Source organism: Oncorhynchus nerka, linkage group LG26 (genome assembly GCF_034236695.1).
Source record: "Oncorhynchus nerka isolate Pitt River linkage group LG26, Oner_Uvic_2.0, whole genome shotgun sequence".
NCBI lineage: Eukaryota > Metazoa > Chordata > Actinopteri > Salmoniformes > Salmonidae > Oncorhynchus > Oncorhynchus nerka.
Window position 1 is genome coordinate 16,576,289 of NC_088421.1, and position 18,435 is coordinate 16,594,723.

The following is an 18,435-nucleotide window of genomic DNA, read 5'->3' on the forward strand; positions in this document are numbered from 1 at the left end:
AGCATATGAAAGAATTCAGGCCATGGAAAAATTTTATTGTTTTCCTACCTTGCCAGGACATTCTGGTGACTTGTCAGGACATTGTAGTCCGAATAATGTAGGAAAACATGTACACACACACACACACACACACACACACACACACACACACACACACACAGGTCACTACATAAGCTCATAGCTTGCACACACACACACACACACACAGATGGGTATACCTCTTACAATACATAAGATCAGAGTATTTCCATGCATGTACATAGTTAGGATACTCTCAGAATACAGAATGTCACAATGTTTATTCAAATACACCCACCCATATGAGTACACGTTCCTCTAAGCACTTTACCCAAAAGCCAAAATAAACACTTCAATGCTTTTCACGAACAATAAAATAACTTCCCTCCCGCAGTGCAGAGTGAAATCAATTGATGCATCTTATGAGCCCCCACATTCAGCCTAGCTGAGCAAAGGATGACTCCAACTTTCCGCCATTATTAATGCATGGGGGCTTGAATGGAGCCATGCGTCGTCTGAGGCTGGCCTTGTGAGACCGAAGCCAATGTCCGTCACTTCATGTCAGTCACTGGGCATTGAGTGTACTTTGGTGTTCGATAACGCTCTATTGGAAAATATGAGACCTTAGACAGTGGTTCATTGACAGCCAGGAGCTCGTCTGATTTGTGGATCTACTCAGTGAGCAACAGCAAACCAACAGAGACAGTGAGGGGTTGAAATATTGTTTCCTGGGGACAAGCACTGCCATCCATCTTTTGAGGCTTGAACACAGAAACTCTACAGAGGAATACATACGAGGGCACAGCCATTATGGCTCTGATGTGGACACTGTACTCAGAGATGCCAACAGATGAATGACTTTTAAGGCCTCAATGCAGAAACTGGGTTTAAGCATGGACGCAGGTGCAAATCCATAATGGTTCCAGTGTGGAGCAGTCATGCACAATCTTCTATTTACCTTCTGTGGACACCCACCTGCTCACACATGCACACATGCACACACAAACACACGTGTTCATAATAATTGATTCTGTGTGCACTTCACACAAAATTGGCAATGCACCACTTACACATAAATACACCAGCCGGAGACCTATGAAGTCATGGTTGCTAATGCGTACACACACACACACACACACACACACACACACACACACACACACACACACACACACACACACACACACACACACACACACACACACACACACACACACACACACACACACACACACACACACACACACACACACGGTCTCACAATACATAAGATAAAAGTATTTCCATGCATGTACAGAGTGAGGATACTCTCAGAATACAGAATGTCATGATTTTTATTCAAATACACCCACCCATATACCAATATGAGGGGGAGAAGTAGTGTAAGCATACTCTGACAATGCAGGACAATATCCTATTGCGTATTACACTCACATCAAATTGTTGCTTCTCATTTTTCCTAATAGCAAAAACATGCCTTATCTGTACTACTCTTTCTACATGAGTGAATGTGTATCTACTGGGTGGGTCACATCAATGACTGTAATTTATCAACCTGTCCAACCTTCTCTCTCTCTCTCTCTCTCTCTCTCTCTCGCTCTCCCTTCCCCACTCTCAGGTCTTCCATGCAGTCCTTGAGCTATGTCCACTGACTGTATCGGTATGCTACAGTCATTCAGCAATTAAATTGAGTATCCGTCCTCTGTGTGACTTCATTCCCCTCATAGTGACTGATTGGCATGACAATAATATTCATGCCTTGACAAATGAGTTTAAAGAGACAATAACAGAACGCCACGGGAGAGAAAATGTAGCCATGAAAAATGAACATCCACCAGATAACCTCTGATAACATGCCAATTAACCTCTATCTCCTTCTATAGTTAATCTCCACGTTCCCACAGACCCTCCCTCTCTCTCCCTTTCTCATGCTCTCTCTCTCCCTCCTTCCCTGTTACGTGTGCTGTTTAGCTGCGCTCAGCTTCACCTGTCAGCTTGGATCAGGGCTCTCTGGAGCAGCAACATGACAAACTGGCCTCTGATTCACACACACACACACACACACACACACACACACACACACACACACACACACACACACACACACACACACACACACACACACACACACACACACACACACACACACACACACACACACACACACACACACACACACACACACACACACACACACACACACACACACACACACAGAGGACATTATTGGGCAAACCTCACTCACAGACAAACACACACTCACAGATTTGGCCTTTTACACACAGAAACATTGGCCAAACATTGGCTTAAAAAGTTGTCCATTTCTACAGAGGCACACAAAGACATAGTTTTAGACAGATGTGGCGGCAAACTGTAGGATCATTAAAGAGTTAGACATACGCATACCTACATTCCTACATTTTGCACACATATTTTGTGTACTGGCATCTACTGTATACTGTAAAACATACATTTAACAAGCAACGCTTAAAGTCAAGATGTGTGAAGGCAGCCGGTACATTTTGTTCTATGGCAGGCATGGCCACTCACAGCCAGGAGATCATAAAGCAATCACTTTAGTGCTTTAAAATGCTAATATATGCAATATCCTGCTAAAGGGGCTGAACCAGCTTTACCGTACTCCCCCACTCACTCTGTATGTTTGTGTCAAATATCCCAGAGCACACCCCCTCCTCTATATCTATCTCTCTCTCTCTCTCGCTCTCTCTCTCTCTCTCTCTCTCTCTCTCTCTCTCTCTCTCTGCCATTCCCTTTTCATCTCCTTGTCCCTCACTCCATCTCTTTCATATTATCCCTCGTTCTTTCATTTCTTATCTTTCTCTCTCCTTCCTTTCTCTCTGCCTCTCTTCCTCTAAGTGATGACTGTCCCACCTGCTAAGCCGTTGATAATGTATCCCGTCATTAAGGGGATTTATGGCTAGTCCCTCCCGCAGCATGCTGACATCTCCCACTCACAATCAATACTCCTTTATGCAGTCTTCTCGCAGGGCTGTCCTGCTGTTTACCCAAACACAACTCTTCGTAGCCAGGGTCAGCTCACACACCCTCTCACCCACACCCAAATATTCAACCAAACGCACAGAAACACACTTACCGACGGCTAAACCAAACTGGGCCGAGGCCAGTCCAGCCAAGCCAGACAGAGTCATTTGGGCCAACGGTCCCCAAGCTCATAAAGAGGTGGCCAGCCCAGCATGTCATGGCGGCACAGACAGCACATACACAATTGTCAAGTGCTCTGCGTCACACGGAGCGAGGGATCACGGTTAGAGCAGTGGTTAAATAAAACCGCACCGCTGGCAGAGGAGTAGTTCATATGCTTGGTCTAGTGACCTGCTGTAATGCAGAGCATCCATCTGTTTGCTGAGGAGACCTGGTGTATTTTTATTTTTGGTGTGTGTGTGTGTGTGTGTCTGTGTGTGCGAGCGTGCGTGCGCTTTAATCATGTGCGCGTGACGACTGTGTACGTAAGTTGTGTGCATGTTAATTTGCATGAAGGTGCTGTATTTGTCCAGTGATTTAGTGTTAAGTGTGTTTTTCTTCCTGCGTGTTTTTGTGTTAAGTGAGCACATCATACACTCATCGCTCTTCAGGGCTGCAGACGTCAGAAAGAGTTTTGGGAGAAAGCAAAGCTACATCAGACAAGAGAGGGGAAAAAGAACCACTCAAAATGGGAGGGGAAGGAGGGACTTGTTGTTTTTACACGTGCCACAGTATTGTCTGCTCATGTTTGTGGTGGCGAGGGTATTTGGAGCAGATGGAATGCACTGGGATGAGAGTAGAAAACGATCATGTCTGTCGAGCCACACAACAGACACTTCCTGTTTTCGTACAGACTTGTACAGTCTTTGCACCTGCCAGAAACCGAGGATTGGTTTTGAATTGAAGGCTGCGGCATCTAGAGGAGGACGGCTCTCAGAAGTGTGTGAACAGGGTGGTGTGGAAGACAGAGGGCTTTTTTGAAAAGTCTCCCAATGCCAGAGAAAGAGACAGAGCAGTCCTTCTCATGGTTTATCATTATATTTTCTGCGGAGGGCAGATCTATGTGCTCCGAATGCGAATGCCCCGCAACACATGTCAGGGTGACTCACATTCTTTTTTATGCTTTGTGAACGTAAGGGGGATCTGGGTAGAAAGGGGGTGAGGGAAGGAGGGGGTGAGGTCGGTGGAGGAGAGGAGGGGGTTAGTCACATTGAGAGCCGGCAGCAAAGGACACAAGACGCACAACTCCTCTTTGGTCATCAAAAAGCATGTGCTTTAGCTCTGCCAAAGAGAGGGAGGAAGAGGAGGAGGAAGAGGAGGAGGAGAGGGAGGAGGCATCCTCTGGGCTTGATCTCTCATACAGATGTAGGATCTTAATTTGAGCCAGTTTGCTACAGCAGGAAAACAATCCTGCACTAACAGGAAATGTGAATTATTATGTGGATTATAATGAATGGACATTTTTGTAGAGGTTAATACACTTTTCGTAAGGGGAGAATCAAGTCTGAAATTTGTGGAATTTTGTGGAAATTACAAACTTCAGAAGCCTTTTTAAACCTCAAATACACTACAAGTTTGACATGTTCTCCTGGAACAGAGTGATCAAATTAAAAGTCCTGTCATCTCTCCGATGGTGCTCTCCCTCTCTCTCGTTCTATTCCATTCTCTCTGTATCTAGTCCTCTCTCTTCTTCTCACTGAAGCCAAGTCCCATGTTATGTAACACAGTATCTCTATGTGCTCTTCCATTTAAGGATCAAACAGCAGCATATGCACAATTGGGTTGGCCATGGTGCTGTTGGGGTGGGGGGTGGGGGGGGGGGGTCATTGGTGTAGTTGTACTTGGTCATCTACTCCACATGCAGAATCTCAGTTTTCATGTCACTTCTCATTGACTTCTTATTTTTCATTGGGCCAATGGGAGTATTGTATTGTGTCCTGTGTCTAGCTCAAGGGCACATTGTCTCTCTCTCTCTTTCTCTCTCTCCTTCTCTTTTTCTCTCTCTCAAACACACTCATACACATACAGTAGCTATCAGTGTGGGAACCCTCTGTCACTGATCTGACTGTTGCGTCATTGTGACACTGTGTCATTGGCTACATTGATATGGCCGCAGAGTAATTAGTATGCATAACACTATTGACAGTACCACTTTTGCTGAACGTCACTGTGTGTACAATGTACAATGCACTTCCGGAGTTAGAAAGCAGTATTGTTTGTGGCGTGTGAAGGGTAGTGTTTACATAGTATTTTGAATTAAAAGAGTCGAGGTAGTAGAGTTAGTATCATAATGACAAATCATTAAAGTGAAAATGGTTGTACTTCTAGTAAATTTCTTGCAGGTGTATTAGAATATAAAACTTGATTAAAAATACATTCCTGAACACTGCTGAAACCCGTGGGCCCTGTGGTTTTGAGTTGACCCGTGCATCACTATTGAGGAGGTGCTAAAGGATTTAGGTGCAGTTAAATGCACAGTGTATTTAATCATTATCACACTAAGGAAGTCTTAATCGTCATTAAGAGCCCTGAAACAGATGAAAGGAGTGATTAAGATCAGAGAGATAGTGTTTTGACCCCTTAACTACATTGAAGCTCTAAGAAGTGTATCAAATTCCTTTTAAACTGAATGCACAGAAACAGATGCTCTCCGCCCGCCATTCAGATCTCATAAAACACACCATTGGATGGAACTGAGTGCTATTTTTAACCACTTGGATCCCCCATGCTAACGCTTGATTGTCCAGACCTCCTCCATTTGATATAGGAGATATTAGAGATACCTCAAACATAAGTGCCCCCTGGGTGACAAGGGGCCGTCTCTGGGAGCATCTCCAGACCGGCTGGAGAGACTATGATTACCGGGGTTGTCTGCACCAGCCGTGGGTTTGCCTGGCCATCAATCACAGTGCACCAAAGCCTCAGCAAACATCAGAGTGAGATCGTGAGGGAAATCTAGTCCAGTCAAGATGAATGACTGCAGCTTTCCAGCAAAAAAGTGAGAAACTGCCGGGGTGATTATACCAGACAGACTGGCATTACTCTTCAAGGCCTTTTGAGAGTGGACATCCGCATTCAGGTGAGGCTTTAGGCCTTGAAAGAGAGATTTTGTTGAGGCCTATATATTGAAGTCTACTATTTCTCAATGTGTGCTTTTACAGCCCATGCTCTTCTTTCATTCTGTACATTTAGCTTGAAATGAGAACGCGGTACAGTGGGCAAAAGATAAATCAGTACCAGTGTACAGATCTAGCCATGGCCGGTCCTACCCCGGGGTCGTTATTCCCTGCAGTGGGGTCAGTCAGTCTCTGGTCTCCCTACACAGCAAATTAACCCTAACGGGTCTGTCACTGCGGCCGTTTACACGGCATTTGGTCTCACAAAGGCCTTCAGTCACACTGTTGTCCCTAACACCACGAAGAGTTCAGGATGAATGAGCAGTGGAGGAGCGGAGGGAGGGGAAGGGAGGGGAAGGGAGGGAGGGAGGGAGGGAGGGAGGGAGGGAAGGGAGGGGAAGGGAGGGAGGGAGGGAGGGAGGGAGGGAGAAACAGATGAAAGGAAAATAAAGAAGCACGCTGCTTTGCCCGTTTCCCCCTCGAGGCCCGAGCAGAGTTTCACTGATACTCATCTCTCTCTTGTTTTTTCTTGTGTCTGCTGTGTTTTTAGGCTTTAGCCGATGGTGTGAACGATAAGAGCCTAGGTGATTACTGAGAGGATGGTTAGAAGGTTGAGGATGGATGGGAGGGTAAACGGATGGGTTTGTGGTTTGCTGGTCAGATAAAGACTAAGGCTCTGATAGTGCTTGGTACTGAGTCCGCTCCAACAAATCGCTACAAGTTAGCTGTTGATGTTCTGTCACTGTGGCTTGGGCACTGTGTCAATCCTCCCTGGTCTTTCCCATTACCCAGCCCAGTCGAGTGAAAACAGGACCCGGGCTGTACTGCATGTCCCAGCCGCCGGTATACACAATCATATGCACTCTCTACACACACACAGAGACACACATACACATACACACACATAGCAGCAGTTTGTAATCCTCACTATTTGCAAAGCCTACATTGAATTATTACTGTACTGTTATGTGTTACTATGCACATGTCCCATCTACTCAAACGGCTTGTCTCACAACGAAAAATACAGTATTTTAGCAGTTAGTCTCTAGTTACGTAAACAAAAAGCCTACTATCAAGAGTTATCTACTGACATTCAAATTCAAGTCAAAACCACGTTGTAGTACAGTTTTAGTACATGTCATGTCTTATTTGTGCCGATATCTATGCTGTGTTAATTTGTCTTTAGGATAATGTGTGTGAGAGGTAGCTTTGGGATAATGCAGCAACAATTGAGCTGTGGTCCTCAGTATTCTGCAGCTCTCACTGTGAGGCTCTGCACTGGGGTGTGGTGTGGCCTTCTAAGTGATGTCACTCCCACAAAGCCTGGGATGTGTGGTTGTAAGATAAAACGTTCTGGGGTTGTTTCTGTATAATATCTCGGTGTAGTAAAACTGGGAGCATTTAACAGTGTCTAGCAGTGGAGGCTGCTGAGAGGAGAACAGCTCATAATAAAGGTCCGGAACGGGGCAAATGGAATCAGACCATTCCACCTATTCCATTCCAGTCATTACCACGAGCCTGTTCTCCTCAATTAAGGTGCCACCAGCCTCCTGTGGTGTCTAGGTGTTCTAGGGCTTATTAGTGTTAGCAGATAGTTTGAGTTTAGTTTTATTGGACTATATAACACATTTGGTTTGTATTGTATGTTCATGTGCGCGCGTGTGTGTGTATGTGTGGATAAGACTGTAACTAATGCCGTGCACATAGCACATCTGAGCGTCCCCGCCTGCACTCATTACCTACACCCTGGAGGTGGTCCCAGTCCCACCGTATCCAGGACACACCTAATGCAAAATCCACTTAGGAGCAGCAGCCTCTCCCACCTCTCCTGACTGCTTTACGGACCGCTCCCCCGACCTGATCTGGAGCGACAGACTGAGCACAGGGGGCCACCAGAAAGGGGTGGGAGAGTAGGATGAAGGGAGTGAAGGGACAGGACCATTTGAAGTGTGGAGTGATACTCCAGAAAAGGCTAAAGGAAAAGCCTGGGGACCACCTGCTGTCAAAAGTGTTTTATCAGTGTGTGTGTGTGTGTGTGCGCGTGTGTGTGTGTGCGCGTGTGTGTGTGTGTGTGTGTGTGTGTGTGTGTGTGTGTGTGTGTGTGTGTGTGTGTGTGTGTGTGTGTGTGTGTGTGTGTGTGTGTGTGTGTGTGTCTGTGTCTGTGTCTGTGTCTGTGTCTGTGTCTGTGTGTGTCTGTGTGCAGGCATATGAGTTTGTGTGCATACATCATGGCTTGACATTACATTTTTTAGTAGGACAGATTTTTTACTTGTTCAAAAATGTAGGCCTGTTGGCTTCTTTGCATATTGAAGCCTGTCTCAAAATACAACAGTGCCCCTATAAGGCTCTCCTGGAGGATGGTTGGCCACACTTGGAAGCCTATAAAATATTGCAACATTACGATTACAACCAGGGCTCAAAATGAAGGGCGTCCCGTCATCCCTGGACAATAGAAATATGTCTACGGTTCAGACTCTGGGACAGTTTTGGGATGACACATCCAAAATTCATACAACCACTGCACATTAAGAAATGAAAAAAACAATGAGGCTGATGCAACAGATCACACCGTGTAGCTTAAAATGTTGATAGAATTGTATTTCTTCATTTTATTAGCTCAACAATGAGCACATGACTGTAGGCTACGTGTGAATGTTCCAAAATGCAACCAGGAAAACACTGTTCTCAAAAGCGCATGTGACAGAGATGAAAATATCCATTAGAAATGAAGAAAGGGGGGAGCTCTAAAGATGCATCAACTAGCATGGGTTAGGGTAGCTTGGGGGGAAATGCCCCCCTTAAAGGAAAGGTTCAACCATTTTGGATATGATATTGTTTTTGTTCGTCTCTGAGCGATGTTCTATCGATTTCCTGGGTCATTTCATGTTTTCATGTGTATTGGCGTTCAAGCATGCAGGAATCTATCCGGTATGACATAGCACTGTGATAAAGTCACTCGCACTACACTGGAAGATAATAGGAATAGGACTTTTAGATGGTGAAAACGTCTATCATTCATGTCAGATTTCAATGCTGGCCAATATCAGAACTCGGGAGGAAGCCTTCTCTGCAATAAGCCATTGAACATATTTTTGCGATATTCCTTTCTAATTTAGGGTCTAGCACATTTATCCTAATTGTCTGCCTCTTTAGTCTAGGGTGCGTAGAAAGGAGATAGGAATCCAATGTATAGTGCCCCGCCCCACCCATTCACGTTGTCATGCTGCTAAGCTAATCGCCACGCAATCCCTTCTCAAAGTCAGTGTGCATGCCGATGTGCCTATTTTCCTCGAAAGTACATAATTTCACAATTCCAAAGCTATACGATATTACAGATAGCAAGTTAATTTTTTATCTTACATAATATTTGTAATGTTGTACCTCTTGTTGTGCTAATGTTGGGTTTTTGAGAAAAACTCCCTAGAACATGAAAAAAATATTTGAATATTATTCCAATGTTGGCCTCTTATCCAATTCTGATTGGAGTAATTCATTGATTTTGTCCATTTGGACAACTTATCTACACTGAGTATACAAAACATTAAGAATACCTGCTCTTTCCATGAAATAGACTGCCCAGGTGAATCTAGGTGAAAGATATGATCCCTTATTGATGTCACTTGTTAAATACAATTGAACATTCAGAAGGTGAATTGGAAAGATAAAATATTTAAGTGCCTTAGAACAGGGTATGGTAGTAGGTGCCAGGCGCACTGGTTTGTGTCAAGAACTGCAATCCTGCTGTGTTTTTCACACTCAACAGTTTCCTGTGTGTATCAAGAATGGTCCACCATCCAAAGGACATCCAGCCAACTTGACACAACTGTGGGAACCATTGGAGTCAATATGGGCACGCTTTTGACACCTTGTAGAGTCCATGCCCTGACGAATTGAGTCTGCTCTGAGGGCAAAAGGGGGTGGGGTGCAACGCAGTATTAGGACGGCGTTCTTAACGTTTTGTATAGGACAAGTGTTGAGCCCTGATACATGTTAGCAACCATGTCTTTCTTCATAGGTCTCCGGCTGGTGTATTTATGTAAGTGGTGCATTGCCAATGTTTGTGTGAAGTGCACACAGAATCACTTATTATGAACACGTGTGTTTGTGTGTGCATGTGTGCATGTGTGAGCAGGTGGGTGTCCACAGAAGGTAAATAGAAGGCTGTGCATGACTGCTCCTCACGGGAACCAGTTTTTTCCCTCAAGCCTTAAGTCGGTTACCTGTTGGCATCTCTGAGTACAGTGTCCACATCAGAGCCATAATGGCTGTGCCCTCGTATGTATTCCTCTGTAGAGTTTCTGTGTTCAAGCCTCAAAAGATGGATGGCAGTGCTTGTCCCCAGGCAACAATATTTCAACCCCTCACTGTCTCTGTTGGTTTGCTGTTGCTCACTGAGTAGATCCACAAATCAGACGAGCTCCTGGCTGTCAGTGAAACACTGTCTAAGGTCTCATATTTTCCAATAGAGCGTTATCAAACACCAAAGTACACTCAGTCCACTATGACTGACATGAAGTGACGGACATTGGCTTCGGTCCTACAAGGCCAGCCTCAGACGACGCATGGCTCCATTCAAGCCCCCATGCATTATTAATTGGATAAAGTTTTATTCTTTCTTTGCTCAGCTACACTGAATGTGGGGGCTCATAAGATACATCATTTGATTTCACTCTGCACTGCGGGGGGGGGAGGTTATTTTGTTGTTCAAGAAAGCATCAAAGTGTTTATTTTGGTTTTTGTGTTAAGTGCGTAATGGAAAATAATAGGGCAGAGAATGTCGTTTTACATATGCATCAGGGACGTCTGTGGAGAAAGAGGTGACGATATTCATAATGTTAAATCCCCTGTTAAAGACTATACTGGAGGAATATACTTCACATCAATTGTTGTCCTTCTAATTTGTGAAGGCAACCACACATAAAAAAAAAATCTGTTTTCAAATATTTGCATATTTTATTCTGTCCTTCAAAGCTGGCATTGGTTTTGCCTGATGACTCACCATGAATTTAATTGCACTGCTCTATCGATCACTACATACATTCAGTTTAAAACCTCCATCCTAAAGTCATTTGTGTGACTTCAAAATGAGGGGCCTTGTACAAAACAAATTCATCAGTGATTGGATCGTCTCTAACGGGTCTAACCAATCAGAGTATCAAATTTGATAATGCCATCATGTAGGCCGGCTCTGGCCCAACCAATCGTTGTCTGGGACCAATGAAATGGTCAGATTTTTTGGGCATTCTAGAAATCGGCGGGGAGGGAGGGAAATCCAGACTCATCGTGGAGAAGAAACATCCGTTGGGCGGAGCGATGTGAATGGGTGGCCAGGCAACCATTGGCTATGAATGATCAAGAGCAGTGGTGGGAATTGTTAGAATAGTATTCTAAGTATTGGCTGTTTAGATTCCTGGTGGGTCAGGCTGCTGCCGTGCCCTTGAGGATAACACTCAAGCTCAATTGCTCAAAATGAGCATCCAGCCGCATTAATGGAATAGTGGATTTAAACAGGTGAGCCACTCACTGATAAGTAAAAGCATCTTGTAAACACACAGAACATGAAATTACATTTTTTAAAGCTTGAGACAGAGCTGAAATATCTCACCCTTCAAACTATGAAATGTTCTGTCCTCGGTGAGGGACTAAGCCTGCTGTGCTGCACAAACATGAGCAACCTGTTAGAAACGTCAGGAGCTAATGGCGTGGGCCATAAATCCCCTCCAGTTCGATATCTAAATCTGGAGGGAAACGCAAAGCACTCTCTCCCAACTCATCCACATCAGACTAAGCCATGCACGAGATTAGCTGAGTTGAAGTTGGCTTGGCACATTAATAATTCTCTACCCGAGCAGGAATCAGCGCATTAAAGGACATCATATAGTAACCAAAAAAGTGTTAAACAAATCAAAATATATTTCATATTTGAGATTCTTCAAAGTAACCACCCTTTGCCTTGATGACAGCTTTTTACACTCTTGGCATTCTCTCAACCAGCTTCACCTGGAATGCTTTTCCAACAGTCTTGAAGGAGTTCCCACATATGTTGAGCACTTGTTGGCTGCTTTTCCTCCACTCTGTGTTGTCACCTGGAATGTATTTAAATTAACAGGTGAGTTCATTTATGGAATTTATTTCCTTCGTAATGAGATTGAGCCAATCAGTTGTGTTGTGACAAGTTAGGGTTGGTATACAGAATATAGACCCTATTTGCTAAAAGACCAAGTCCATAATATGACAAGAACTGCTCAAAAAAGCAAAGAGAAATGACAGTCCATCATTACTTTAAGACATGAAGGTCAGTCAATGTGGAAAATGTCGAGAAGTTTGATAAGTTTCTTCATGTGCAGTTGCAAAAACCATCAAGCGCTATGATGAAACTGGCTCTCATGAGAACCTGTCACGCCCTGACCTTAGTTATCTTAGTTTTCTTTATTATTTTGGTTAGGTCAGGGTGTGACGAGGGTGGTTTGTGTAGTTTTTGTATTGTCTAGGGGTTTTGTATGTCTAGGGGTTGTTGTATATCTAGGTGTTTATATGTCTATGGTTGCCTAGATTGGTTCCCAATCAGAGGCAGTTGTTTATCGTTGTCTCTGATTGGGGACCATATTTAGGTAGCCATATTCCTTGGGTATTTGGTGGGTTATTGTCTATGTGTAGTTGCATGTCAGCACTTGTTATTGTAGTGTTTTGTTCATTTGTTATGTGTTCTTTGTTTAATTAAAAGAAGAGGGTATTCTTATCACGCTGCGCCTTGGACTCCTCCATACAACGAACGTGACAGAACCACCACAGGAATGGAAGACCCACAGTTACCTCTGCTGCAGAGAATAAGTTCATTAGAGTTACTAGCCTCAGAAATTGCCTCTTCATCAGAAGTGTCTCTGTCCTCTACGGCCCGCGCCTACCCAAATAACTAGAAGGAGGACTCTCCTGCAAAGATAGAGATTTATGTTTTCCTGCTTCATCTGCATAACAAGAATAAGTTCATTAGAGTTACAGAGTTCAAGTAACAGACACATCTCAACATCAACTGTTCAAAGGAGACTGCTTGAATCAGGTTTCATGGTTGAATTGCTGCAAAGAAACCACTACTGAAGGACACCAATAATAATAAGAGACTTGCTTGGGCCAAGAAACACGAGCAATGGACATTAGACTGGTGGAAATGGGTCCAAATTGGAGATTTTTGGTTCCAACCTCCGTGTCTTTGTGAGACGCAGAGTAGGTGAATGGATGATCTCCGCATTTGTGGTTCCCGCCGTGAAGCATGGAGGAGGTGGTGTGATGGTTCTTTGCTGGTGACACTGTCAGTGATTTATTTAGAATTCAAGGCACATTTGACTAGCATGGCTACCACAGCATTCTGCAGCGATACGGCAACCCATCTGGTTTGTGCTTAGTGGGACTATCATTTTGTTTTTCAACAGGACAATGATCCAACACACCTCCAGGCTGTGTAAGGGCTATTTAACCAAGAAGGAGAGTGATGGAGTGCTGCATCAGATGACCTGGCCTCCACAATCACCTGACCTCAACCCAATTGAGATGGTTTGGGATGAGTTGAACCACAGAGTGGAGGAAAAGCAGCCAACAAGTGCTCAACATATGTGGAACTCCTTAAAGACTGTTGGAAAAGCATTCCAGGTGAAGCTGGTTGAGAAAATGCCATGAGTGTCATCGAGGCAAAGGGTGGCTACTTTGAAGAATCTCAAATATAAAATATATTTTGATTTGTTTAACACTTTTTTTGTTACTACATGATTCCATGTGTTATTTCACAGTTGTGATGTCTTCACTATTATTCTACAATTTAGAAAATAATTAAAATAAAGTGTGTCCAAACTTCTGACTGGAACTGTACATACTGTATACATCACACTTACATTTTTAATCTTAGGAACATGTCAAATTTAGAAAGGTTGAATTCAATAACATTCAGCTGTTGAAAGGCATTTTGAATGATTAAAATCAATTACTCCTTGAATGCACAAAAAAACACCAGACATATTCTGTTACACTGTAAGAAAGCTTTACCGCAGGATGCACACACACACACACACACACACACACACACACAGTGATAAGCAAATTACAGATACAGTACCCCTGTGATGAGCCACACAGCACAACTAAAGAGAATGGTCTTGAATGTCATTTTCCCACAGACAACTGTCTCCTTCCCTCTAATATATCACAGATCTAAAGGCCCTGTTTCATGTTCATGAAGACATTTGATTACTTTTCTCATACAAGTGATCATACCCTTTCTGATATCAAATCATATCAATCTATTCTCTTCAGCTTAGGCTAAAGAGATACATTCAGGAAAAGCTAAAACACTTTGGAAAGTCATAGTTTATTAAAGTATGTTATTGTTCAAGTAACGTAATTAAAACTATCCCCAGGCATCTCCAATGTTTGTGTGCGTGTTTTAGCCGCCCACAACCTTGAAATTGGGGTCTCGATGAATCAATGGGCCCAGTGACTGGGACAACTGGCTGACTGACCTGATTGGGTTTCTCCATGCTGATCAATAAGATACCACCCTCTGCCCCTCTCTCTGTCCCTCTCCCCCCACTCCCCACCCGTTGTAGGATGGCAGGACGCCTTCATCGAGGCTCGTAAAAACCCTGCGCACTACGGTAAATCAGGGGAAATTATGGCTGCCCAGCCTCGCGCTCCAATGGATTTCCCTTCCATTCCCCCCCCCGCCTTTGTCATTGGGCTCATCAATACAGCAGATGACTCGGGTATTGGAGGCTCTTGTCTCTCTCTCTCTCACCCTCTCAGCCCTGCTGCTTGTCTCCTCTGAGAAAACAGAACCTGCGAGGGTGTGACTGGACCCTCTTTTCTCTCAATAATAATACTGGTGTGGTTGAAGTCCCCCTCCCCCAAATTGAGAGATCCGGTAATGACTTGTATTAACGCCATCCCTGTGGTCTCATTCTTAACAACCAATAGTACGGCCAGTCACACCCAGCCCTCCCTTCACTTTCACTGAACTAGAATTAGCCCTTGGCACTGCGCCAGCCAGCGCATGTCAATAGTCCACCAAAAACCTCAGCTCCGATTCCCTCACAGTGTACTAGAAGCCATAGTCTGGGCTCTCCACAAATAGCTTTACGCAAACACTCCATGGTCACGCCTATTATCGCTTGTGAGAGCACAACCACATCCACCCTGCCCCCCAGCCACCCTGTCCCACTGGCCCATGACCCCTGCTACTCTCTTACCTAGAGTTGGTCATGTCTGTCTGGCCACCTCTGCTCTTCTCCAGGCCCAACTTGGTGAAGATGCCCACCAGCACCATAATGGCCACCACGCCACAGATGATGTAGACGATCATGTGGGTGCGGTCTCGGTCGGGCTCCTCCTGCACCTCAGTGACGGGGGCTGCCGGCTTGCCGGTGTTGGCCCAGACGGGCGTGTCGTAGTTGGAGCAGGACTCCTGCTCCAGGCTGTGCACCTTGAACTGGCAGCAGAAGCGGTAAAAGCAGGAGCCGCAGCAGAACAGGTAGACGCCAGCATTGCAGTTGAACGGTGGGTCCCATTGGCCCATGACATCATAGTAGCCCCGGCAGCGGCTGCCTATCATTGGGATGGTCTGGTCCTCCGCCACCGGAGTGGCCAGCGTAGCCTCCGGAGAATTAGAGGTGGCTGCCGTCTGGTTGGTGGCCTGGGCATCTGCCCCAGCCTCTCTAGAGTTCTGACCCAGTGAAGTGAAGCCCAGCAGAAAGCTGAAGGCGAGGCAGATGAGCACAGAATTGGCAGCCATGTTTGATACCTGTGGATGCTGCTTCTGTTCAGTTGCTGAAGTGTCTCAAAGCTGGTGCAGGCAAATAAACACCAACTTCAGAAATGTAGGCTTCTCACTGGCCCCCAAAAATGACATGAAAATAGCCTTTTAGGTATTTCACACACTAGAGACTTGAAAAGGAGTTGAGCTTTCAATTACTTTGCTGAGAGTTATTACGGCACTCGGTTACAGGAGGCTCAGTGTGAAGTAATAAATTGCCATCAAGAAGGGGGATGAGCAAGTAAGTGAAACAAACTAACCCCAAATCTCAACCTGCTCCTCAAAAATGAGTCCCCAGTGATTCAGTCCCAGACTCAGACACACAGTTCTGGCAGCGTTGCAAAAATACCGTCCTTTTCTGCCAAATGTCAATAGCAGATGTGATCTGAAATCTGGAGCACCTCCAGTTTAGGAGGTGTCACCCAGAAATGAACTGGCCCGTGGCATTTAAAAAAAATCTCCCCCCAATAAAGAAAGTGTTATCCGTAAATCAGAGAGATTGGAATCCCAACAGCGCCAGCGGGAAAGCAGATTCCTCAAGGCTCCAAGCTCCTTTCTGTAAACGTCTTCATTTAGGAGAGGGACACACAGATTTTGATAATTGCCCTGCCAAGCATTAATCAATGCTGAAGTGGGGGAAATGGAAAAGCACTGGAACTTCTAGATAATCCACTTGTCATAATCTATAAATATGGGAGTTGTTGATATTCCCTTCTCAGATTATCTTGCCTCGAGCAAGTGCCTGGTCTCCAACTGAATGTTCATTTGATTCTTTGTTATTTTTCTTGCAGCCATTTTTAATCCCTTTGCTAAGTGAAACATGATGCTCTCATTCCTTTCCTTTCCAGATGTGCAATTCCAGTTAGATGTTATTCTACAATTGGTATTCAATATTATATTATGCCAGAAAAAAAGGTATATTGGTTTTTGTTTCCACTCCCTCTAGCGAAAGCACAGCCTGCAGTTCTTCAATATAGTCCTATGAGATCAGAAATGATGATTTAGTCCAGATTTAAAAGAGGTCCTCAGAACTTGAGGCAGGCAGCCTTTCTCACACACACACACTCACGCATGCACACACACACTCTCTCACAGACACACACACACACATTCAAATCCATAGGCGACAGCGCTCCGTCAGTGTCAGTTTGGCTTAATGGGTTTAGAGGGATGGGGGTCCAGTCACTCTCTGTTGTTGTGGGTTTCTCTTGGTGCAGTCGGATCGGCTCCACACCACACCTGAGAGGGATTCTAAAAGGATGGGGTCACCAATACAGCTCTGCTGCCAGACAACTACAACCCCACAAGTGCTACCAAGCAGGAGATAGGGGAATGACAAGGGCAGCGTGCTGAACAATCCCCCCCAGCCTGTGGAGTCTAGTCCAGTCCTCCCTAGTCTAAATTTATGAGAAGCTCACTTTTGAGCGAACATGCGGTGTAATTACATTTCTGCGTAGTGTCCCACTTCTTTACTGTAGTCGGTCGTTAGTTGCTTTATTTGTTTTGGTCCCTTCCTTGTTTTCCTTGTCTTCGTTTATTTACCACGACTCCATAATCCCTCTCTGCTGCTTTTTGTTGTTTCTTGCTCTCTGCTTTCTTCTTTCATCCTCACTTACCTCTCCCTCTTTCAGACACAACTAAAGAGCAGGCTTTCTGCCGTGTTACTGCTGTGAATACAGGAGGGTATTACTGAGCCTGTGGAATGCGGTCCATGCATTCAACACACCCAAGCCTCAACTCCCCAGCCTGTTCCAAGGGCAGGATAACTGGAGAGGCGACAACAAAAGGCAATGCAAAATCCTGTTTTCAAGAAGCCTTCAAAAATGGGACTGCAGCAAAGCTGTTTGTGTTGTTTGTGTTCTTTTATCACGCTCATTTGCAAAAAGCATTAATATGCAACAGTTTTACCAAATGCTGCACATTAAAGCAGTCTTCCAATTGTTATGCAAGGGACCTCAACACAGTCCTTCCCCCAAAGCAGCTTCTGTGAAAACAGGCATAATTTGATATATATGTATAGGAATTTTAGATATATATCACATGTATGTGTTTTCTCTGTTTCTTTGCTTATGGAATTCTCCAACAGAAATTGGATGAAACAGGATAACCAACAGCAGTAGGATGCTTTTTTTCATTCCATCCCCTCTTTGTTTTTCTTCAGAAGTGTATTCCTCTGTTTCTCTTGTCTCTCGCTCAGAGCTTCTTTATCCCGTCTCCGTTGATGTTGCACTACTGTGCTCTGGCAGGACTAAATGCTCACACGCTCTCTCCCTCGCTCTCTCTCTCTCGCTATCTCTCACTCGCTCTCGTGAGCGAATGAGCGCACCTCTCTTGGTGACCCCCCCCCTCTCTCTGTCACTGACACCCTCCTCCCTAGGCTGTGTCCCATGTTTTTTGTACTCTCTCCTTCCAAATCTCTCTCTTTAAATCTTTTCCCGTCTCTCTTCCTTTCTCTCGTTCTGCTCTCTTTTCTTTTTTTATCCCCTCATTTATTTTTACCCC

At 44.7% G+C, this 18,435-nt stretch overlaps 1 protein-coding gene across 1 annotated transcript in view; it reads right to left on the reverse strand.

Moving 5' to 3' along the window:
* LOC115110406 (protein shisa-8-like) overlaps positions 1 to 18,145 on the reverse strand; it is an 81,303-nt gene extending 63,158 nt beyond the window's left edge. Inside the window, exon 1 of the mRNA XM_029636030.2 lies at positions 15,371 to 18,145. Within this exon, the coding sequence (XP_029491890.1) occupies positions 15,371 to 15,912 (542 nt within the window). The 5' untranslated portion in view covers positions 15,913 to 18,145. The remainder of the gene's footprint in view (positions 1 to 15,370) is intronic.
* Positions 18,146 to 18,435: the final 290 nt, after the last annotated feature.